Below are 18183 nucleotides of genomic sequence, written 5' to 3' on the forward strand. Positions count from 1 at the left end.
AGGTCAGGGTCCAGGAGAAGAATTTACTACATAGTGTTTTATCTCCACCGAACTTATGAGATGCATCACAAGCTGTGTTAAGGCTTTCCCATTTATAGGTCAGTCTCACCAGAGCAGACTCTGGGACTAAAAAGGGGACCTTGCCAGGAGGCCCTGGAACAGCTGCACTAGTATTGTATTTCAACCATACGCCCAATCATTGAACTGTGGTTCCACCAAGTAAGTTTAAGTGGAGATGAAGGCAGCAGAACGGTCAGGGTGGAAAAGTGGACTATCCAGTGATTTACTCCTTAAACGCAGATTAAAGTACACATTTCTGATTCTTGAACCTGCCAAGTTTCTCTCTCCCTTTTAAAACTCTGACCTTAATGCTCGGTTTGGCAGCACACAGACTAAAAATTGGAACGATAAAACTCTGACCTTATTTCCCACCTCCGCCAGCAGACAAGGATGGTTACTGCATTTCTAAATACTGTAAAAGATCAAGCACAATATTTGCTTCAGTCCGGCCTAGGCCTACACCTATACCTAGACTTCTTACCTGCTTACCTTTTCTTTATTCCTGCCTCCAGAACAAGAACCAAGAGGGTACTACCTGCAGGCTTTTGTCATGGGGTAGCACTGGGCACTGTCACTTAAAGAGCACAGACAACCCAGAGCACTTTGCTCCTCTCTTTGAACACCGTCAATGGATGGGAATGAAATTGGTCGTTAGGCGTCTATGCTAAAACTCTCATGTAGGCATTTCAGTGCATTCGGAAGAATATTCACCGAGCTCACCCACAGGCACCCAAGAGGGCCGTGTCCCCAGGAATAAAAGACACTCTTCTCTATGCACCTGTAACCCCCTGGCTTCCCCAAATCCTGGTTGATGAGCAACCCTCTTCCCCCGCGGCCCAGAGCTCAGAATATTCCTCTCCCAGGTGAGACCACTAATCCTCTGGGACACAAGGTATGGGAAAGGGGGTACGAAGTACTGACAGGGGCCGCCAGGAAGCTAAAGGAACGTGTCCAGGCTTCTCACCAAGAAAGCAGAGAGGATACCCTGCAGAGCGTCCAGCCTCTCCTCTTCCTCCTCCTCCTGCAGGACACCCAGGATGTAGGCGCCGTAAACGGCTCGGTCCACTCCCAGCGCCTCCAGCCGTCCGTCCAGCCACGACCCAAAGCCGCTGCCCCCACCATCACCCTCGCCGGAGGCAGCCGCGGCCACTTCGCTGGGCGCCGCCATCTTGGGGTCAGGGTCCTGCCAGCCTCCAGGGCGCCTACCGCAGTGCCTGACGGACCGCGCCGCGGGCCCACTGCGCATGCTCCGAGGGGTAACCCACTCCCCGGCTCGTCCGGCGTAGAGCCAATCGCCCGGTAGTCACCGGCTCGGGCATTTGCTCCTTCTGAATAGAGCGTCTGTTGGCATACGCACGGTTACGTCATCGCTCCGGAACCCTGGCAGGTGAGTATCCTTAACAGACTCCTTCTTTACAGTTGGGGAAGTTCTGAGAGGTTCGGTAACTTGGCCAAAGTCACGCGGCTGCTAACTGTAGAGGGCGGGGACCCAGTTTCGATTCCAGCGCTTAGGTGCATCTCACCGAGCTGCCCTGCCGCGCGCCCTCGGTAGATTCTAAGCCCCCGTTCCCACACAGCTTTCAAGAGGGAACCTGCTGACTCTGTTCGGAGTACCCACCGTCGCTGTCAGCTAGCACCACCTTTGCCTTTCCAAGCTCCTCCGGTGTCAAAACTCAAGCCCCAGGAAACCTTCCGTGGTTCCCTGCAGTCTGTGTTGAGACCCGTCCAGTGTGCTGCAGGTGCTTCTCTGCACTTAGCTTGCTGCTCTTAACGTAGTACCGGATGCAGTAGGTGCCCAATAAATGATCAGGCAACCTCAAGTCATTTTTTACTCATTCATTCAACACTTAAATGCATTATCTTTGAAGAGACTTCTTTACTCTTTGCCAGGCACTGTGCTAAGAGCTTTTGGTGCATTATTGCTTGTAATCCCCTCAACAGCTCTGTGAAGAGATACTTTTAATGTCCCTGTACTAAAGGTAAGGAAACTGAGGCACAGAGTCCCGAAACTACAGGAAGCCTAACTAGAGGCAAGGGCTTCTGCATGGCTGCCAGAGCCTGCGCTGAGTCTGCAAAACACCTGGCTCTGGGCTGAAATGAATTACCCAAGAACCTGGGTTGGCTTTTCCTGAACTGCAGAGAGGCTGGTAGGTCACTGGCCTGACTCATTTACTGAATATTATCTACAACATGCATTGCTGCTAGCACTGAAAGTACAAAGATGAACATCACAAAATCTCTGCTCTCAAAGGATCTTCAGTCTGGTGGGAACAGGCATGTTTAATGACAATATAGTGAAATAAACGTTTTAATGGAGCTTTGTCCAATGAGGTTGTAGTAGCGTGCGTAGAAGATTAAGTTCCTGTTGAGTGGGGTTGGAAGCTGTGGAGATGGGGGCTGCCTAGTGGAGATAGTACTTGCACTTTTTTATTTTTTTTTATTTTTTTTTTAAATGTTTTATTTATTTTTGAGAGAGAGATAGAGACAGCATGGGCAGGGGAGGGTCAGAGAGAGAGGGAGACACAGAATCCGAAGACAGGCTCCAGGCTCTGAGCTAGCTGTCAGCACAGAGCCCCATGCGGGGCTCGAACCCACCAACTGTGAGATCATGACCTGAGCCGAAGTTGGACGCTTAACCGACTGAGTCACCCAGTCGCCCCTGCACTTTTTTAGAGAATGAATCAAAGTTCTTTTTTTTAATTTTTAAATTTTTATTTTTTATAGATTTTTTAACGTTTTATTTATTTTTGAGAGATAGGATACAGCACGCGAGCAGGAGAGGGGCAGACAGAGAGAGAGACACAGAATCCGAAGCAGGCTCCAGGCTCTGAGCTGTCAGCACAGAGCCTGACGAGGGACAGGGCTCGAACCCACAAACCGTGAGATCATGACCTGAACCGAAGTCAGATGCTTAGCCGACTAAGCCATCCAGATGCCCCATGAATAACAGTTCTTTAGGCAAAAAGATGAGCAGAGAAAGAGAGCTGACTCCGACGTAGGGAACTGTGTGCAAAAGTTTGTGAGGGACCTCCAGAGATTTATGGATAGCTTGAGCAACACAGTTCAGATAGAAGAGATTCAGGGGGTGACAGCACAAAGAAAGGCAAGCTTCTGTGGGTTCCCCTTATTATCGTTGAGATAATATAAATGAATGGAACACTGTAGAGCTAGGAAATATAAGATAGTGTGAATATTATCTCCATGACCTCTGTGTGCTGAGTTAGAATGTGACAGGAATGGAGTCAAAAGCCAGAGTCAGCCCCCAAAGACTTGCCCGTTTCAGTCCTCAGATACACTTTTTTTTTTTTTTTTAAGATTTTAAGTAATCTCTGCATCCAACATGGGGCTCAGACTTACAACCCCAAGATCAAGAGTCACATGCTCCACCAACTAAGCCAGTTGAGTGCTCCCTCAGATACACCTTCTAACCCAGGGGCTATCTTGCAGGTAGCGCTTGTCAGTTGGCCAACTTGGGAGCCATTGTGACTCAAGGATCATAGTGTGAGGTCAGTACAGAGCGCCCCAACCAGAAAAGTACCAGGAGATTTTTTTAGCTTTTTTTTTTTTAACTTTTTATTTTCAAGTAATTGCAGACTCCTGAGAAGTTGCAAAAATAGTACATAGAAACTTGTGCACCTTCTTCCACATTCCCCCAATGGTACTACATAATTATTAGTACAATATCGAAATCAGGAAACTCGTATTGGTACTATGCACGAAGGTTTTTGAAGGCATCATGGGCTTATGATGGGCTTATCATGGGAAGGCCACTCAGACCCTGCATTAAAAAAAAAAAAATCCTTATTGGCTATGTTATTACAAAAGTACTTGTTCATGGTTAAAAATATACAAATGGACACATGACAGCTTATTGGAAAAATCAATACAACCATTTTCACTATAAAAAGATGCTGATGCAGGGGCGCCTGGGTGGCTCAGTCGGTTAAGCTTCCGACTTTGGCTCAGGTCATGATCTCATGGTTCGACGGATCAAGCCCAACATCGGGCTCTGTGCTGACTGCTAGCTCAGAGCCTGGAGCCTGTTTCAGTTTCTGTGTCTCCCTCTCTCTCTGACCCTCCCCTGCTCATGCTGTGTGTGTGTGTGTCTGTCTCTCTCTTTCTCAGAAATAAATAAAACATAAAAAAAATTTTTTTTAAAGATGCTGATGCAGATTAGATTTGGCAGATTAGATATGCAGATTAGATTTGGCAGTGAGAAACCACGTTTGCCTCTCAGATCCAAAAGGCTTGGGGCCAGGGCACCTGGATGGCTCAGTCCTGGGTTAATAAACCTGACTCGAGTTCTGCTCCGGTCATGATCCCAAGGTCGTGGGACCATCCCACGTCGTGCTCTCCTCTGAGTGTGGAGCCTGCTTGAGATTCTCTCTCCCTCTGCCCTTCCCCCACTCACGTGCATGCGCTCTCTGTCTCAAAAAGAAGTCTTTACTAAAAGTCTGATAATATGCTGTGTTGAACTGTGATTGGGTAGCAGGCACTGGAAAATGTTGGAGTGGGAAGTAAATCGGTGCAATCTTGTTGGAGGGCAACTTGAAAAGACCCTGCATTTCTCCTTCCAGGAACTTATAATATGCACATGTGTGCACACTGACATATTTTTTAGGGACATTCATTACAGTGATACTTATTGTAGTGAAAGGACAGAAATAGTCTCCATTCTTTAAGTGGGAGACTGGCTCAAGCTACGAAAGGCAGGACTGGAGGGCTGTAAAAATGGAGGAAGCTCTTTATGTACTGACAGGTAACAAAACTCAAGATATGTTGTTAAAGAAAAAAGTGAGGCTCAGAACAGTATATGATGTTTGCTTCCATATGTGTTAAAAAGAAGGTGGGGTAGGGAGAATATGTACACATATGTATCCTTGCAGATGCATAAAATAGCTCTGGAAACATACTCCAGGTGTGGAAGGATAGCTGTTGCTGGAGGAGGACTCCCGGAGACTAGTTTCAAAACATCTTGTTTTAGGGGCGCCTGGGTGGCTCGGTTGAGCGTCCGACTTCAGCTCAGGTCATGATCTCGCAGTTCGTGAGTTCGAGCCCTGCGTCGGGCTTTGTGACAGCCAGCCCAGAGCCTGGAACCTGTTTTGGATTCTGTGTCTCCCTCTTGCTCTCTGACCCTCCCCTGCTTACACTGTCTCTCTCTCTCTCTCTCAGAAATTAAAAAAAATTTTTTTTTAATTTCAAATACTAAAAAAATACCCATCTTATTTTAAAATTATGAGCTATTTGTTATATTTATTTACCTTGCATTTTTTTTTAAAATAGGGGTGCCTGGGTGGATTGGTTGAGTGTCCCACTCTTGATATCGTCTTAGGTCTTGGTCTCACGGTCATGGGATCCAGCCCTGCATCCGGTTCCACACTGGGGACTCCACACTGACCTTGGAGCCTATTTGGGATTCTCTCCATCTGCCCCTCCCCAGCTTGCTCATGCGCATGCTCTCCCTCTCTCAAAATAAATAAACATTAAAAAAAAAAACCTGCTTGAATACTGCCTCCAATCTCCTTTTCTTCCCTTCATCCCCAGAGGTAACCACTATTATTGAATTTGGTGTTTATCTTCCTCTTGAATGTTTTGAAACATAGTATATATTACACAGTATGGATGTATGTTTGTATCCATACATACTATCCATAAACAGAATGTCACTTGTATGTTGGATTTTTCATTCTGCGGTATGCTTTTTTTCACATAAAATTATTTGAAATATTTACGCATGTTGGGGCACCTGGCTGACTCCATTGGTGGAGCATGTGACTCTTGATCTCAATGCTGTGAGTTCAGCCCCACCTCACAGCCCCACGTTGGATGTTGAGATAACTTAAAAATAAAATCTTTAAAAGCTTTACCCGTGTTGTACATACAGCTCTTGTCTGTTCATTTAGACAACTGCATAGTATTCCACTGCTTGAATATGTCTCATTAGTCTATTCCTTTGGTGACGGGCATTTAGATCATTTCCCAGTTTTGCAAATAGTGCATCAATTCACATCTTCTATGTCTCTTTGTATGTTTATGGGAAAGTTTCAGTAGGCCAGTAAGCATCAAAAATATTTTTGCCACATACTCTTGGCAGTAAAAATATTTCACCATGCATTTCTAATGTACGAATGTGTATTTGTGAATTACATATGTGAGCCACTATAACAAATGAGTGTGTCCATAATAAGACATATAAGACATAAGACATGGGGCACTGAGGTAGCTCCCTCGGTTGAGCATCTGGCTTTGGCTCAGGTCATGATCTCGTGGTTCGTGGGTTCAGGCCCTGCTTTGGGTTCTGTGCTGACAGCTCAGAGCCTGGAGCCTGTTTTGGATTCTGTGTCTCCCTTTCTCTCTGCCCCTCCTCTGCTCATGCTCTGTCTCTCTCCAGCTCAAAAATAAATAAAAAGAGACATAAGACATACAAAAGGGGGGGGATTGAAAAGTGAAGTAAGGGGCGCCTGACTGGCCCAGTCCATAGAACGTGCAACTCTGGATCTGAGTCATGAGTTCGAGCCCCACATTGGGAATAGAGATTACTTTAAAATTAAAACAAAAAAAAGTAAATAACGTATTACAAATATCCTACAGATTATAAAAATCCTTAGTCAAAATAAGTTTGCATATGCTTCATTACTTAGCCCACTTCTTTTTTTCTTTGTAATTGTGGCAAAATATACCTAACATAAAATTTACCACCTTAACCATTTTTAAGTGATACAGTCCAGTGGTGTCAAGGATTCATTACAGTCAAGAATTTCTCTTGAACTTCAGTGATTTTTTTTTCACTTGTTGGCCAGCTGCCACCCTCTCAATACTGGTTGGATTTTCATTGAACCTGAATGTTTGTACTTGGAGCGTTCACTTGTGAGTAATCTAAATCTTGCTTCTTTGAACAAATTTTGTAAACCCACTTTGGAGGGTTAGGAAAATCAAATCCAGATAGCATAATCTGTAAACCCATCTCTCTGGTCGTATGTAAACTATATAGAGTACTAACACACAAACACACTACAGAGCTGACAGAAACCATACCATACCCATCCAAATATGAAGCTTCCACTCCTCCTGCCCCCGATAACTCAACCCAAGGGGTGTGACAAGAGAGACCCTGGGAAGGCCACCAGTGTCAGTCTAGTTATGACAGATTAGTAAAGCTTACTTGTGTTTATTCTTTTAGGTAAAAAATAAATTCAGGGGGGCGCCTGGGTGGCTTAGTCGGTTAAGTGTCCGACTTTCGCTTAGGTCATGATCTCGCAGTTCGTGGGTTCAAGCCCCGCGTCGGGCTCTGTGCTGACTGCCGGCTCGGAGCCTGGAGCCTGTTTCAGAGTCTGTATCTCCCTCTCTCTCTGACCCTCCCCTGCTCGTGCTGTCTCTCTCTCTCCTAGAAATAAATAAAATATTTAAAAAAATTTAAAAAAAAATAAATTCAGGGGCACCTGGGTGGCTCATTCGGTTAAGTGTCTGACTTTGGCTCAGGTCACGATCTCACGGTTCGTGAGTTTGAGCTCTGTGTTCAAGCTCTGTGCTGACAGCTCAGAGCCTGGAGCCTGCTTCAGATTCTGTGCCTCCCTCTCTCTCTAATCCTCCCCTGCTTGTTCTCTCTCTCTCTCTCTCTCTCTCTCAAAAATAAACATTACACATTAAAAAAAAGATCTGTTTTATCAGATTTTAATATTGTGGTATCAGTTTTCTTTCTCCATGTTGCCCTCCATTGAGCGGCAGCACAGAGCATGGCCCCTGTAGTCAGACTGCCTGGGTCCAAATCCCAGCCCTAAAAGTTTCTGACTGTGTGACCTCAAGCAAGTTATAACCTCAGTGTTCCCATGTATGAAATGGACATTGTTAACTGCTCACCTCACCAGGTTTTTAGGAGGATTAAAGTAATTATTATTTTTAAAGCACTTGGGGGCCCATGGGTTGAGTGTCAGATTCTTGGTTTCTGCTTAGTTCATGATCTCACAGTTCCCAGGATTGGCCCCATCATACAGTAGGAGCCTGCTTGAGATTCTCTCTCTCCCTCTATCTCTTCCTCTTCCCTGCCTGTGCTTGCACGTTCTCTCTCTCTCAAAGTAAATAAAGTTTAAAGCACTTTGAATATCATAGTAAGCGCTGCCTATGTAGTTATAAAATAGAGTAATTAAATAAATATATCTGCATCCCTTTTCTGTGCCATTATTTTATAGGCATTTCTCTGATAAACACCATATAACTGGTAGATACTGCAGTGCTGCAGTAGATATTACATAAGCCATAGCACATATGTATGAGTATGTACATCTGTAGAGTCACTCCTAAAAATGAGATTGCTGGGTGGAAAGATGTACATTTGTAATTTTGCTAGGTAGTGCCAAGCTGCTTCACTTAGGAGGCTGGTACAACCCCGATGTAAGGTAGTTTGGCACTATCTAGCAAAATTGATCTTTGCCAGTCTGTTAAGTGAAAAGTGGCATTTCAGTGTAGATTTGATTTGCATTTCCCTTATTTTAAGTGAGGTTGAGCATATTTGAATGCTCTTTGTATTTCTTTTCCTATGAATATTCCCTTACCCATTTTCAATTGAGTGGTTGGTCTTTTCTATATCTATATGTACAAGTGTTTTAGATATTGGGAAGTCCTTGTTCTATGATAATGAGCTGATTTTTTTAAAAATTTTAAGCACTTTCCTTCAAGAATCAAGAAAAATGCTGAGAAATAAAATTTTGAAGTATTATCTCAAAATATTTTCTGCCAAATAGGAAAGGGTACCTTTTTCTGGTCACTGGCTTTGTGCTAAACACATATTTAATATTTAAAACCTCACTTTTGGGGCAGCTGGGTGGCTCAGTTGGGCTCTTGATTTGGGCTCAGGTCATGATCCCACAGTCTGTGGGATCGAGCCCTGTGTCAGGCTCTGCTCTGACAGCCCGGAGCCTGCTTGGGATTCTCTATCTCCGTCTCTCTGTCCCTTCTCTGCTCACGTGCGCATGCTTTCTCTCTCTCTCTCAAAATAATACACTTTAAAAAATTAAAACCCCAGGGCGCCTGGGTGGCTTAGTCGGTTAAGCGTCCGACTTTCGCTTAGGTCATGATCTCACGGTTCGTGGGTTCGAGCCCCGCGTCGGGCTCTGTGCTGGCTGCCAGCTCAGAGCCTAGAGCCTGTTTCAGTCTGTGACTCCCTCTCTCTCTGACCCTCTCCTGCTCACGCTCTCTCTCTCTCTAGAAATAAATTTAAAAAACCTTAAAAAAAAATAAAAATAAAAAATTAAAACCCCATTTTCTGTTGGATAATATTATCTTCCTTTTAGAAATGAAAAAACTGAAGATCAGAGAGATTCAGTCATTCATTCAACAAATATTTAGTAAACACTCACCAGGTTTTTTATTTTGGGCATATAGCAGTGAGTGAAACAGAAAAGGTCCCTTTTCTTATCATCTCGCTTTCTAGCTGGGGAAATACAGACAACACATGGTAAACAAGTAAGATACTTTCTGAAAGTGGTAAGTGCTGTGAAGAAAATAAGCCCAAGTGGCACACACTGGCAAGAAATGAAGCTGCTTCTTGGGTCAGGTGCTCTCTGCAGTCCCATATGAAAAAGTGAGATTCCATCTGATGCCTAAAAGGAAAGAGAAGAGGTGGGAAATGGAGCTGTTAGTGCAAAGGCCCTAAGGCAGCCACAAGTTTGGCTCATTCAAGACACAGGGAAGTTTGAGGGCGCCTGGGTGGCTCAGTCGGTTAAGCAGGCCATGGCTCACTTTGGCTTAGGGAATGATCTTGTAATACACAAGTTCAAGCCCTGCATCAGGTTCTGCGATGACAGCTTGGGGCCTGGATCCTGCTTCGAATTCTGTCTCTCCCACCCCCGCTCATGCTCAGTCTCTCTCTCACACACACACATTTATTTTTTTTTAATGTTTTATTTATTTCTGAGATAGAGAGAGAGGCAGTGTGAGGAGAGGAGGGTCAGAGAGGGAGACAAAGAATCCGAAGCAGGCTCCAGGCTCTGAGCTGGCTGTCAGCACAGAGCCCAACGTGGGGCTCGAACCCATGAACTGTGAGATCATGACTTGAGCCAAAGTCGGACACTTAGCTGACTGAGCCACCCAGGCACACACACACACACACACACACAAATTTAAAAAAAAAGACACAGGGACGTTTTGCCAGAGGAGCAAACAGGGAAAGCCACTGGGTGGGTTTGAAAGGGAAGGCAATTTCACTGGTTTTATTTGTCAGACAGGATAAGCTAGGTTCGCAGTTCTGAAATTGGTTTGGTTTGGTTTCAGGCCCCTATTTTCTTTTTTAAAAATTGAGGATCCCAAACAGCTTTTTAAATGTGTTTATCAGTTATCCGTTGCTGTGTCACCCCAAAATACAATGACTTAAAACAACACCAGGCACTGATTTCCTCTGGGTTTCTGGGGACCTGGAATCTGGGAGCGGCTTGGTTGGACTTTTCTGGCTTGGGATCCCTTTTGAGGTTGCAGTCACTGGAAAGCTTAGCTAGGGCTGCAGAATCTCCTGGCAAGAGGGCTCAGCCACAGTAGTGGGAAGCTGGTGCTGGCTGTTAGCAGGAGGCCTCCATCCCCTTCTGTTTCCACCAGAGCCTCTCCACGGCATACTCGAACTTTCTCAAGCCACGATTGCCAGCTTCCCTCACAGCAGGCGATCCGAGAAACCACCGTGCAGATGTTGAAATATTTTTTATCACCCAGTCTCAGTTACCAACAAAGGAAAAATTCCATACGTCCGCAGACCTCCTCACCTTCTCTCTTTAAAAACCGCCTCCGCCCACTGCCTCGTTGCCGACAGCCTCTCCTCCGCTATCTTGCCCACCGCTTGCTTGTAGTGTATTTAATAAACCGTCTCCTGGGGCACCTGGGTGGCTCAGTAGGTTAAGCGTCCGACTTCCGCTCAGGTCATGATCTCACGGTTCGTGGGTTCGAGTCTGGTGGCGGGCTTTGTGCTGATGGCTAGCTCAGAGCCTGGAGCCTACTTCAGATTCTGTAGCTCCCTCTCTCTCTGACCCACCCCTGCTCATGCTGTCTCTCTCTCTTTCTCTCTCTCTCTCTCAGAAATAAATAAGAAACATTAAAAAAAAGTAAATAAACCGTCTCCTGTGTTCTGCCTCGAGTGAATCCTTCCACCGTCTGCGCCACCGGCCCCCACCCGATCTGAACACCCCACGTTTGGGGGCCCCTATCTAATCGAGAGAGACACCACAAATGTGGGTATTTTAAAATTTAAGTTTATAAATTGGGGTGCCTGGGTGGCTCAGTCAGCTAAGTGTTCCACTTCAATTCGGTTCATGATCTCACGGTTCGTGAGTTCAAACCCCATGTTCTGTCAGGCTCTTGGCTCTCAGCTCAGAGCTCGCTTAGGGTCTCCTGTCTTCCTCACTCTGCCGTTCCCCTGCTCGTGCTCTCTCTGTGTCTCTCTGTCTCTTTCTCTCAAAAATAAAGATACATTAAAAAAATAAATGTATACATGTAAAGATTTTATGTATTTGTATGTATATTTAGAAAATAAACTATGTGATATTTACCACATTGGAAATTAAAGGTTGAAAATATTGTTCATTGGGGAGCTTGGCTGGCTCAGTTGGTTAAGATTTGACTTTGGCACAGGTCATGATCTCACGGTTCATGGGTTTGAGCCCCGTATCGGGCTCTGTGCTGACAGCCAGCTCAGAGCCTGGAGCCTGCTTTGGATTCTGTGTCTCCCTCTCTCTCTGATCCTCCCCTGCTCACGCTCTCTCTCTCTCTCTCTCAGAAAAAAAAACAAAACAAATTAATTAAAAAAATTTTTTTAAAAAAAGACAGTTTGAGCTCTGTGTTGGGCTCACACTGGCATGTGGAGCCTGCTTGGGATTCTCTCTCTCCCTGCCTTCCTCCCTCCCTCTGCCCTTCCCCAGCTCATGTTCTCTCTCTTTCTCTCAGTAAATGAATAAAAACTTAAAAAATATATTGTTCATTTAAGAATAAGCCCACACTGTGTGCTAACTTAAATAATGCACTTTTAACGAAAAATATTTTCCAAAACAAAAATAATTAGAAGAACGGCATTGTTTCACATTTCTCCAAATCTTTATATTTTTTTATTTTTTAAAAATGTTTTATTTATTTCTGAGAGAAAGAGAGAGAGAGACAGCGTGAACAGGGGAGGGTCAGAGAGGGAGGGAGACACAGAAACTGAAACAGGCTCCAGGCTCCGAGCTAGCTGTCGGCACAGAGCCTGATGTGGGGCTCGAACCCATGACCCATGAGATCATGACCTGAGCCGAAGTGGGATGCTTAACTGACTGAGCCACCCAGGCGCCCCACTCCAAATCTTTTTAATAACTTTTAAACAGAGGAGTGTTAGATTCTTATTTTGCTTCTGCATACTCCACTAAACATTCATGAGAGAATGAGAATGAAAAATGGAAAATAATGTTTTTGTGCTATTAACAAAATAGTGACTTCATGGAACCTTCTGAAAGGACTGTGCTACACTGTGGGAAACTTGGACTTGATTATGATATAGTAACAAATGCTACCAAAATCTCAGTAGCTTAAAATAATAAAGGATTATTTCTTGCTTACACTACAAATCTATTTGGGGTTGCCTGTAATCTTTACTCAGGAACCCAAGCTGACAGGTCAGCTTCTAGCTAGGACATTGCCTGTCATTGTGATGGGGTAAAAGAACTTGGTAAATGATCTTGTCACTTAAAACTTGTGCTTGGAAGTGATGTCACTTTTTTTCTTTTTTCATCAGCCAAAGCAAGTCACATGGCCAAGCTTTGGTTCATCAGGGCTGGTATGTATAATCTAGTGTATGGAGGGGCCCCACTGGAAGGGATTGTGTGTGTGTAAAATATGCCATGGTGTTTAAATATTCCAGTTGTGCATGGAGAATGGATTATTTTGGGGAGATACAGGAAGCAACTCAAGAGTAAAAGTAGTGTTGGGGTGCCTGGCTGGCTCAGTCAGTAGAGCATGCAACTCTTGATCTCAGAGTCATGAGTTCGAGCCCCACGTTGGGGATAGAGTTTACTTAAAAAAAAAAAAAAGTAGAAGTAGTGTTAAAAATTGACACAGTGCTTTGGTCAAAAAGTTATGGTGGCTTGATAAGATGGTGGAAGTGGTCTCATACAAGATACTTTGGAGTTGGTAGAATTTGTTTCTGGAGTGGGGATGGGGATAAGGGAAAGTAGAATAACCTCTAGGTTTTTGTCTTGAACAACTGAGTGGATTATGTGACATTTACTGAGATGGAGAAGAATAGCTGGGGTGTTTTGAGGGGTAGGTTCATGAAAGAAATGTTCCATCTTGAACGTGTTGAGCTGGAAGTGTCCATTAGACATCCAAGCAGAAATGTCCAGTATCTGCTTGAATATAGAAGTCTGGAGATCAAAGGAGAGATGGAAACCAGAGATAGAAGTTCTGCAGGCATTAGCATACAGTTGATTGTAAAGCCATGGAGTTGAATGAGATCTCCTAGGGAGAAAACGCGAATATGGAAAAGAAGAGGGCTAAGGGCTAAAGCCTTGGCCTGCTGCAGCATTTATAGGTGGAACAGTGGCTTCGGATCCAGCGAAGGAGATTAAGGAAGGAAGGTGAAAACTGGTAGAAATAGAAGAAACAAAATGAAGAAATGGGCTCAAGAAGGAAGGAATAGTCTTTTTCAATGTTCTAGAAGTTGGATCTGTTGAGCGTAGCAAAGTGACCGTAGGATTTGGGAACATGGAAGTTACAGTTGACAGTTTTAGTGGAGAGGTGAGGATCAAACTAATTACGTGAGGTGAAGAAAAGAGGAGACACTTTTGAGAATTTTTTGTTGGGGGGGGTAAGTGGAGAACAGGGAAGGAAACAAAGGTGTGAAGACGAAATGATGTGTATGTGAAATGTTTCTGTAAATTGTAAATGCTCAAAGATAGGCCTATTTTGTTAGCGAACTCCTAGAAATTTCAAACCAGCTCAGGGTGAAAAATCACTAAAACTAGGCTACCTCTAATTCCCAACTTCCGGTCTGTTAAGGCGCAGGGTTTTTCCACCCAATGAAAAGCCAAGAAATGAAGGGACGGACGGAGAGAGCGGGGCGGAATAGGGAGAGGGAAGATTTGCTGAGTTAATATTGACCTCGCAGGGCCACCGTAGGGCAGACCCTCGCATCTACTACGCTATCTTAGGGGCGGGGCCGACAAGAAATTTAAACCGGAGCCGCGGCCGAGGGCGCCTGGAGCCTGGTGGTGTGTTCTTGCGGAGGGGCCTCGGGCATTCGGTCGTTTGAAAAGGCTCATGGAGCCCGCGAATATACCACGCAGACCTTGAGGAGGGAGCCAGGAGAGGGTACGGATGCCGGGAAGGGGAAGATGGGGTAAGAAGGAAGGTGGAAGGGGTTATACGGGTGTAGAGAGGCTAAGAGATCGAGAAGGTGCCCAGGACTTGGGGAGCGGGTAGGTGCAGAAGCTGAGGAGCGTAGAGGGGCCGAGAAGAAGGGCTTACAGGCGTTGAGGAGGCAGAGGTCTAAAGGGGGCGAAGGGACTGAGGGGACCAGAGCCTGGAGGGAGGCACGGGAACTGAAATGCAAAAGGGGTGGCCAGGAGGCCACGGGAGTGAGGGCGCAGAGCTCTCGAGGGGGGTTGCAGGACTGATGGACAGGAGCCTGGAAGGAGGCACGGGAGGGGAGACGGGATGTGGCTTGTGATGGAGTTCAGTCTTGGCTTTTCCCGAGAGCCGCGCTGGGTATTTTGCGGGAATTGGGAGGCGGGGGGAGGGGATAGTGGGAGGTCGAAGGCTAAAGAAGGTGGTCCTTTCTGATGCATTTTGTCCTTTCTCAGGCGACGGCAGATTCTCTGAGCGGCACAGTTCTATGGCTGAGAGTAGTCCCCGGGCTCCGGTCGTAGGTAGGTAACAGGTCAGAACTCGGGATGCGAAGTCGCAGGTGCTACTCCTGCACCAAGTCTTTCGGGATGAAAAGGTCGAGAATTGTTAACGGTATTGGGGTTTCCTGATTCCTTAGTGGCTTTGAGTGCGTGTATGTGGAGGAATGGTGTGAATCGTTTAGGAATTAATGATAAAGGACAAAGAAGAGCTTTCAGTCTGATGTTACTAACAAGATTAGCAGATGGGGAATCAGGATAGAGTACCTTATTAAGCCCATATCCATGGGTTTTTTTTTTTTACCATAAACTTAAACACCCACCGAAATAGACAAGTATTGCAGCCATACTCCCTTCCCTCAATACCCTCCCTTCCTCTTTTTTTTCCATTTCTTCTAGTTTGAGTTCTGGATTGTTAGAGATACAAGCTTTGGTTGCTTTTGAAACAGTGATACACTTTACTATTTACTCTTTGTTTGCTGGAGAACTTTCTCCAACAGTGTTTTCCAAAGGGGGCTTTCTGTGGTAAAATTTCTGAGGCTTGTATGCCTGAGAATATCTTGATTTCAAGGGTTAAAACCCTTGAGTCAAAGATTTTTTCCTTCAGTATTTTCTTCCTGCAAAAAGTAGATGTTGTTGGGGCGCCTGGGTGGCTCAGTAGGGTAAGCACCCAACTTCCGCTCAGGTCATGATCTCACCATTTGTGAGTTGGCTCTCCGCTGTCATCACTGCACAGCCTGCTTCGGATCCTTTCTCCCTCTCTCTCTCTGCCCCACTTGCACGCTATCTCTCTCTCTCAAAAAACAAAAAGTAGGTGTTGCTGATAATTGACATAGGTGTAATTCTTATTCCTTTGTAAGTGATCTGCTTTTTCCTTTTTTTTTTTTTTAATGTTTATTTTTGTTTTTGTGAGAGGGAGAGAGGATCCCAAGCAGGCTGTGCACGGTCAGCACAGAGCCCGACGTGGGGATTGAACTCACAAACCTGAGATCATGACCTAAGCCAAAATCAAGAGTCAGATGCTTAACCGACTGAGCTGCCCAGGCGCCCTGTTTGAATTTTTAATTCCAGCATAATTTATATACGGTGTTCTGTTGTTTCATATGTACAATATAGTGATTCAGCCACGTACTGCTTCTTGTAGAAGCATGTAGAAATGTTGTAAATATTTCTACCTCCCTCCTGAACAGGACAAGGGCCTAGACTGGCTGTCTCTGAACCATCCTTGTCCCCATCTAACATTATTGTCATCTAGCAGCAATATGATTATTGTCTTTATTTCCAAATTAGCCATTATCATTACTGTTTTCTACATCAGTGATTGTTTTTTTAATAAAATTTTTAATGTTTTATTTATTTTTGAGAGAGAGAGAGAGAGAGAGAGAGAGAGAAACAGCGTGAGTAGGGGAGGGTCAGAGAGAAAGGGAGACACAGAATCCGAAGACCGGCTCCAGGCTCTTAACTGTCAGCCCAGAGCCCAACGCGGGGCTCGAACCCACACAATGAGATCATGACCTGAGCCGAAGTCGGATGCTCAACCGACTGAGCCACCCAGGCGCCCCCATCAGTGATTGTTTAGATTTATACATATTTTTGCCACATTTTTTGGCATTTCAGGCCTGCCTTCTGGGTCTAGCTTCCTTCATCCCAAAGGATACCTCCACAAAGTCCTTTAGGAAGGAGTGGTTGGGGATAAATGGATGTTGTTTATACTGTTGAAGGGTGAGTTGATATCTGATGATGCTTTATCTGAGGACATTTGGGGAGCCCTGAGCTAAGCTGTGCCTCTCGAATTGCTTTGCATTTGATTATTTGGAGTATGCCAAAGGCGTTAGGAGCTGGGATTACTTTCTATGTTAATTTCTCTGTTTGATGGTGGTGGTAGTGGGTTCTTAAACCATATACGTAATGGAATTTGAATTCCAAATTCTTGGGAGGCCTGTGGTTTTGAATTCTCAGAGAAGATCTTTTTCCTGCAGAGCCCAGGCTAAAGGAGTATTCCTTTTAGTCTCTCTTGGTGGATGGATTATTTTCTGATTTACCTTTTCTCCTAGATTCAGGTGGGATTTCTCAATTCTAACTCCTCACTCTCGGCAGGTGCAAGACCTTATCTCCTGGGCCTGTCAGGCTCATCAGTCCCAAACCTTTGCTTTTAAGCCCACAGACCCCCTCAGGGCACTTGGCATTGGCTTCCAGCACTGTGGTTTTCAGTTTCTCATTATTTGAATGGGGCATTTGTGGAGTCTTCTTAATTACTGATTTTATGAACTTGGTAGTTAGATGGGATTTGTATTTATATTTTAGCCTGTATTTTTAGATATTGCATATCAGAAAGACCTTTTTAAAATTTTTACTTATCTATTTTAAGAGAGAGAGCAAGAACGCGTGTGGCGAGGAGGGGCAGACAGAATCCCAAGCAGGCCGCACAGTTCAGCACAGAGCCAAACTGAGCCAACCTTGGGTCTCTATCCCAGGAACTGTGAGATGGTATCCTAAGCGGAAATCAAGAGTCAGCCATTTAACCCACTGAGCCCCTGTATTAGGAAGGCTTTTAAATTACTGATCCCTAATATTACCTGAAATGAAGCCAAAATCCTGTGTTTTGTGGGGTTGGTTCCCCCCCCGCCTTTCTGCTTAATGTCCTGAAATTTCTTGACTGTGTGCCCTGATGGGGGACTTTTTTCATTCATGGAGTTGGTACTTGGTGGAAACTTTCAGTCTGGAAACTCCTTTTCTTTCGTTCTGAAAGTTGTTAGCATTGTTTCTGTAGTATCCATCGCCTCCGTTTTCTTTCTTTCCTATATCTGGAACTTTTTATTCAGATGTTGGATCTCATGGACTGATTCTTTAGTTTTTTTGTCTTTCCCACTTTCTATCTATTTGTCTTTTGTTCTCTGGAAGATTTCTTCAACTTAATCTGCAGTCATATTAAATTTAGTTCTGTAACATACATTTTTTTCATATTACACATTTCTAAAAAGTTTTTCTTCTCTTTATGTTTCCTTATTTAAACTTGTCTGTGTATTTATGGAACACAACGTATTCCTTTATCTCTCTGAGGATATTTATGGTATTTTTAGGTTTCTTCCGCTTTCCTGTATTGTCTCTATTTCCTCCAAGTTCTTTTTTCTGTTTGGTAGTCAGATTTCTTGTTAGAGGCTTTCTTTAAATATCTGATGATCTTTGATTACCCATTCATATTTAGAAGTGAGGCAGTGAAATGCCAATTGGAAGGGGGTTATCAGCTGATAGACTTCATTGTAGGTAATTGGGCTGG

The 18183-nt window shown here is 44.6% G+C and overlaps 2 protein-coding genes across 7 annotated transcripts in view; one reads left to right on the top strand and one right to left on the bottom strand.

Annotated features, from left to right (window-relative positions):
* CCDC43 (coiled-coil domain containing 43) overlaps window positions 1–1265 on the bottom strand; it is a 14993-nt gene extending 13728 nt beyond the window's left edge. For 3 of the 4 annotated variants that reach the window (XR_013331008.1, XR_013331009.1, XM_077747771.1), the window contains exon 1: window positions 1025–1265. Coding sequence is in view for 1 of the 4 variants with exons in the window: in XM_077747771.1 (XP_077603897.1) it covers window positions 1025–1228 (204 nt within the window). In the remaining 3 variants the exon portion in view is untranslated. The remainder of the gene's footprint in view (window positions 1–1024) is intronic. The other variant, XM_077747772.1, reaches the window with a different exon arrangement.
* A 60-nt stretch (window positions 1266–1325) lies between these two features.
* The window catches only part of DBF4B (DBF4B-CDC7 kinase regulatory subunit), a 51993-nt gene continuing 35135 nt past the window's right edge, over window positions 1326–18183 (top strand). Inside the window, exons 1-3 of one of the 3 annotated variants that reach the window (XM_077747767.1) lie at window positions 1326–1447; window positions 12800–12841; window positions 14865–14930. In XM_077747767.1, the coding sequence (XP_077603893.1) occupies window positions 12814–12841; window positions 14865–14930 (94 nt within the window). In that variant the 5' untranslated portion in view covers window positions 1326–1447; window positions 12800–12813. Of the gene's footprint in view, window positions 1448–12799; window positions 12842–14265; window positions 14402–14864; window positions 14931–18183 lie in introns of those variants that run through there. The other 2 variants (XM_077747769.1, XM_077747770.1) reach the window with 2 other exon arrangements.

This window comes from Crocuta crocuta, unplaced genomic scaffold (genome assembly GCF_008692635.1).
Source record: "Crocuta crocuta isolate KB4526 unplaced genomic scaffold, BGI_CrCroc_1.0 scaffold289, whole genome shotgun sequence".
In the NCBI taxonomy this organism is placed as follows: domain Eukaryota; kingdom Metazoa; phylum Chordata; class Mammalia; order Carnivora; family Hyaenidae; genus Crocuta; species Crocuta crocuta.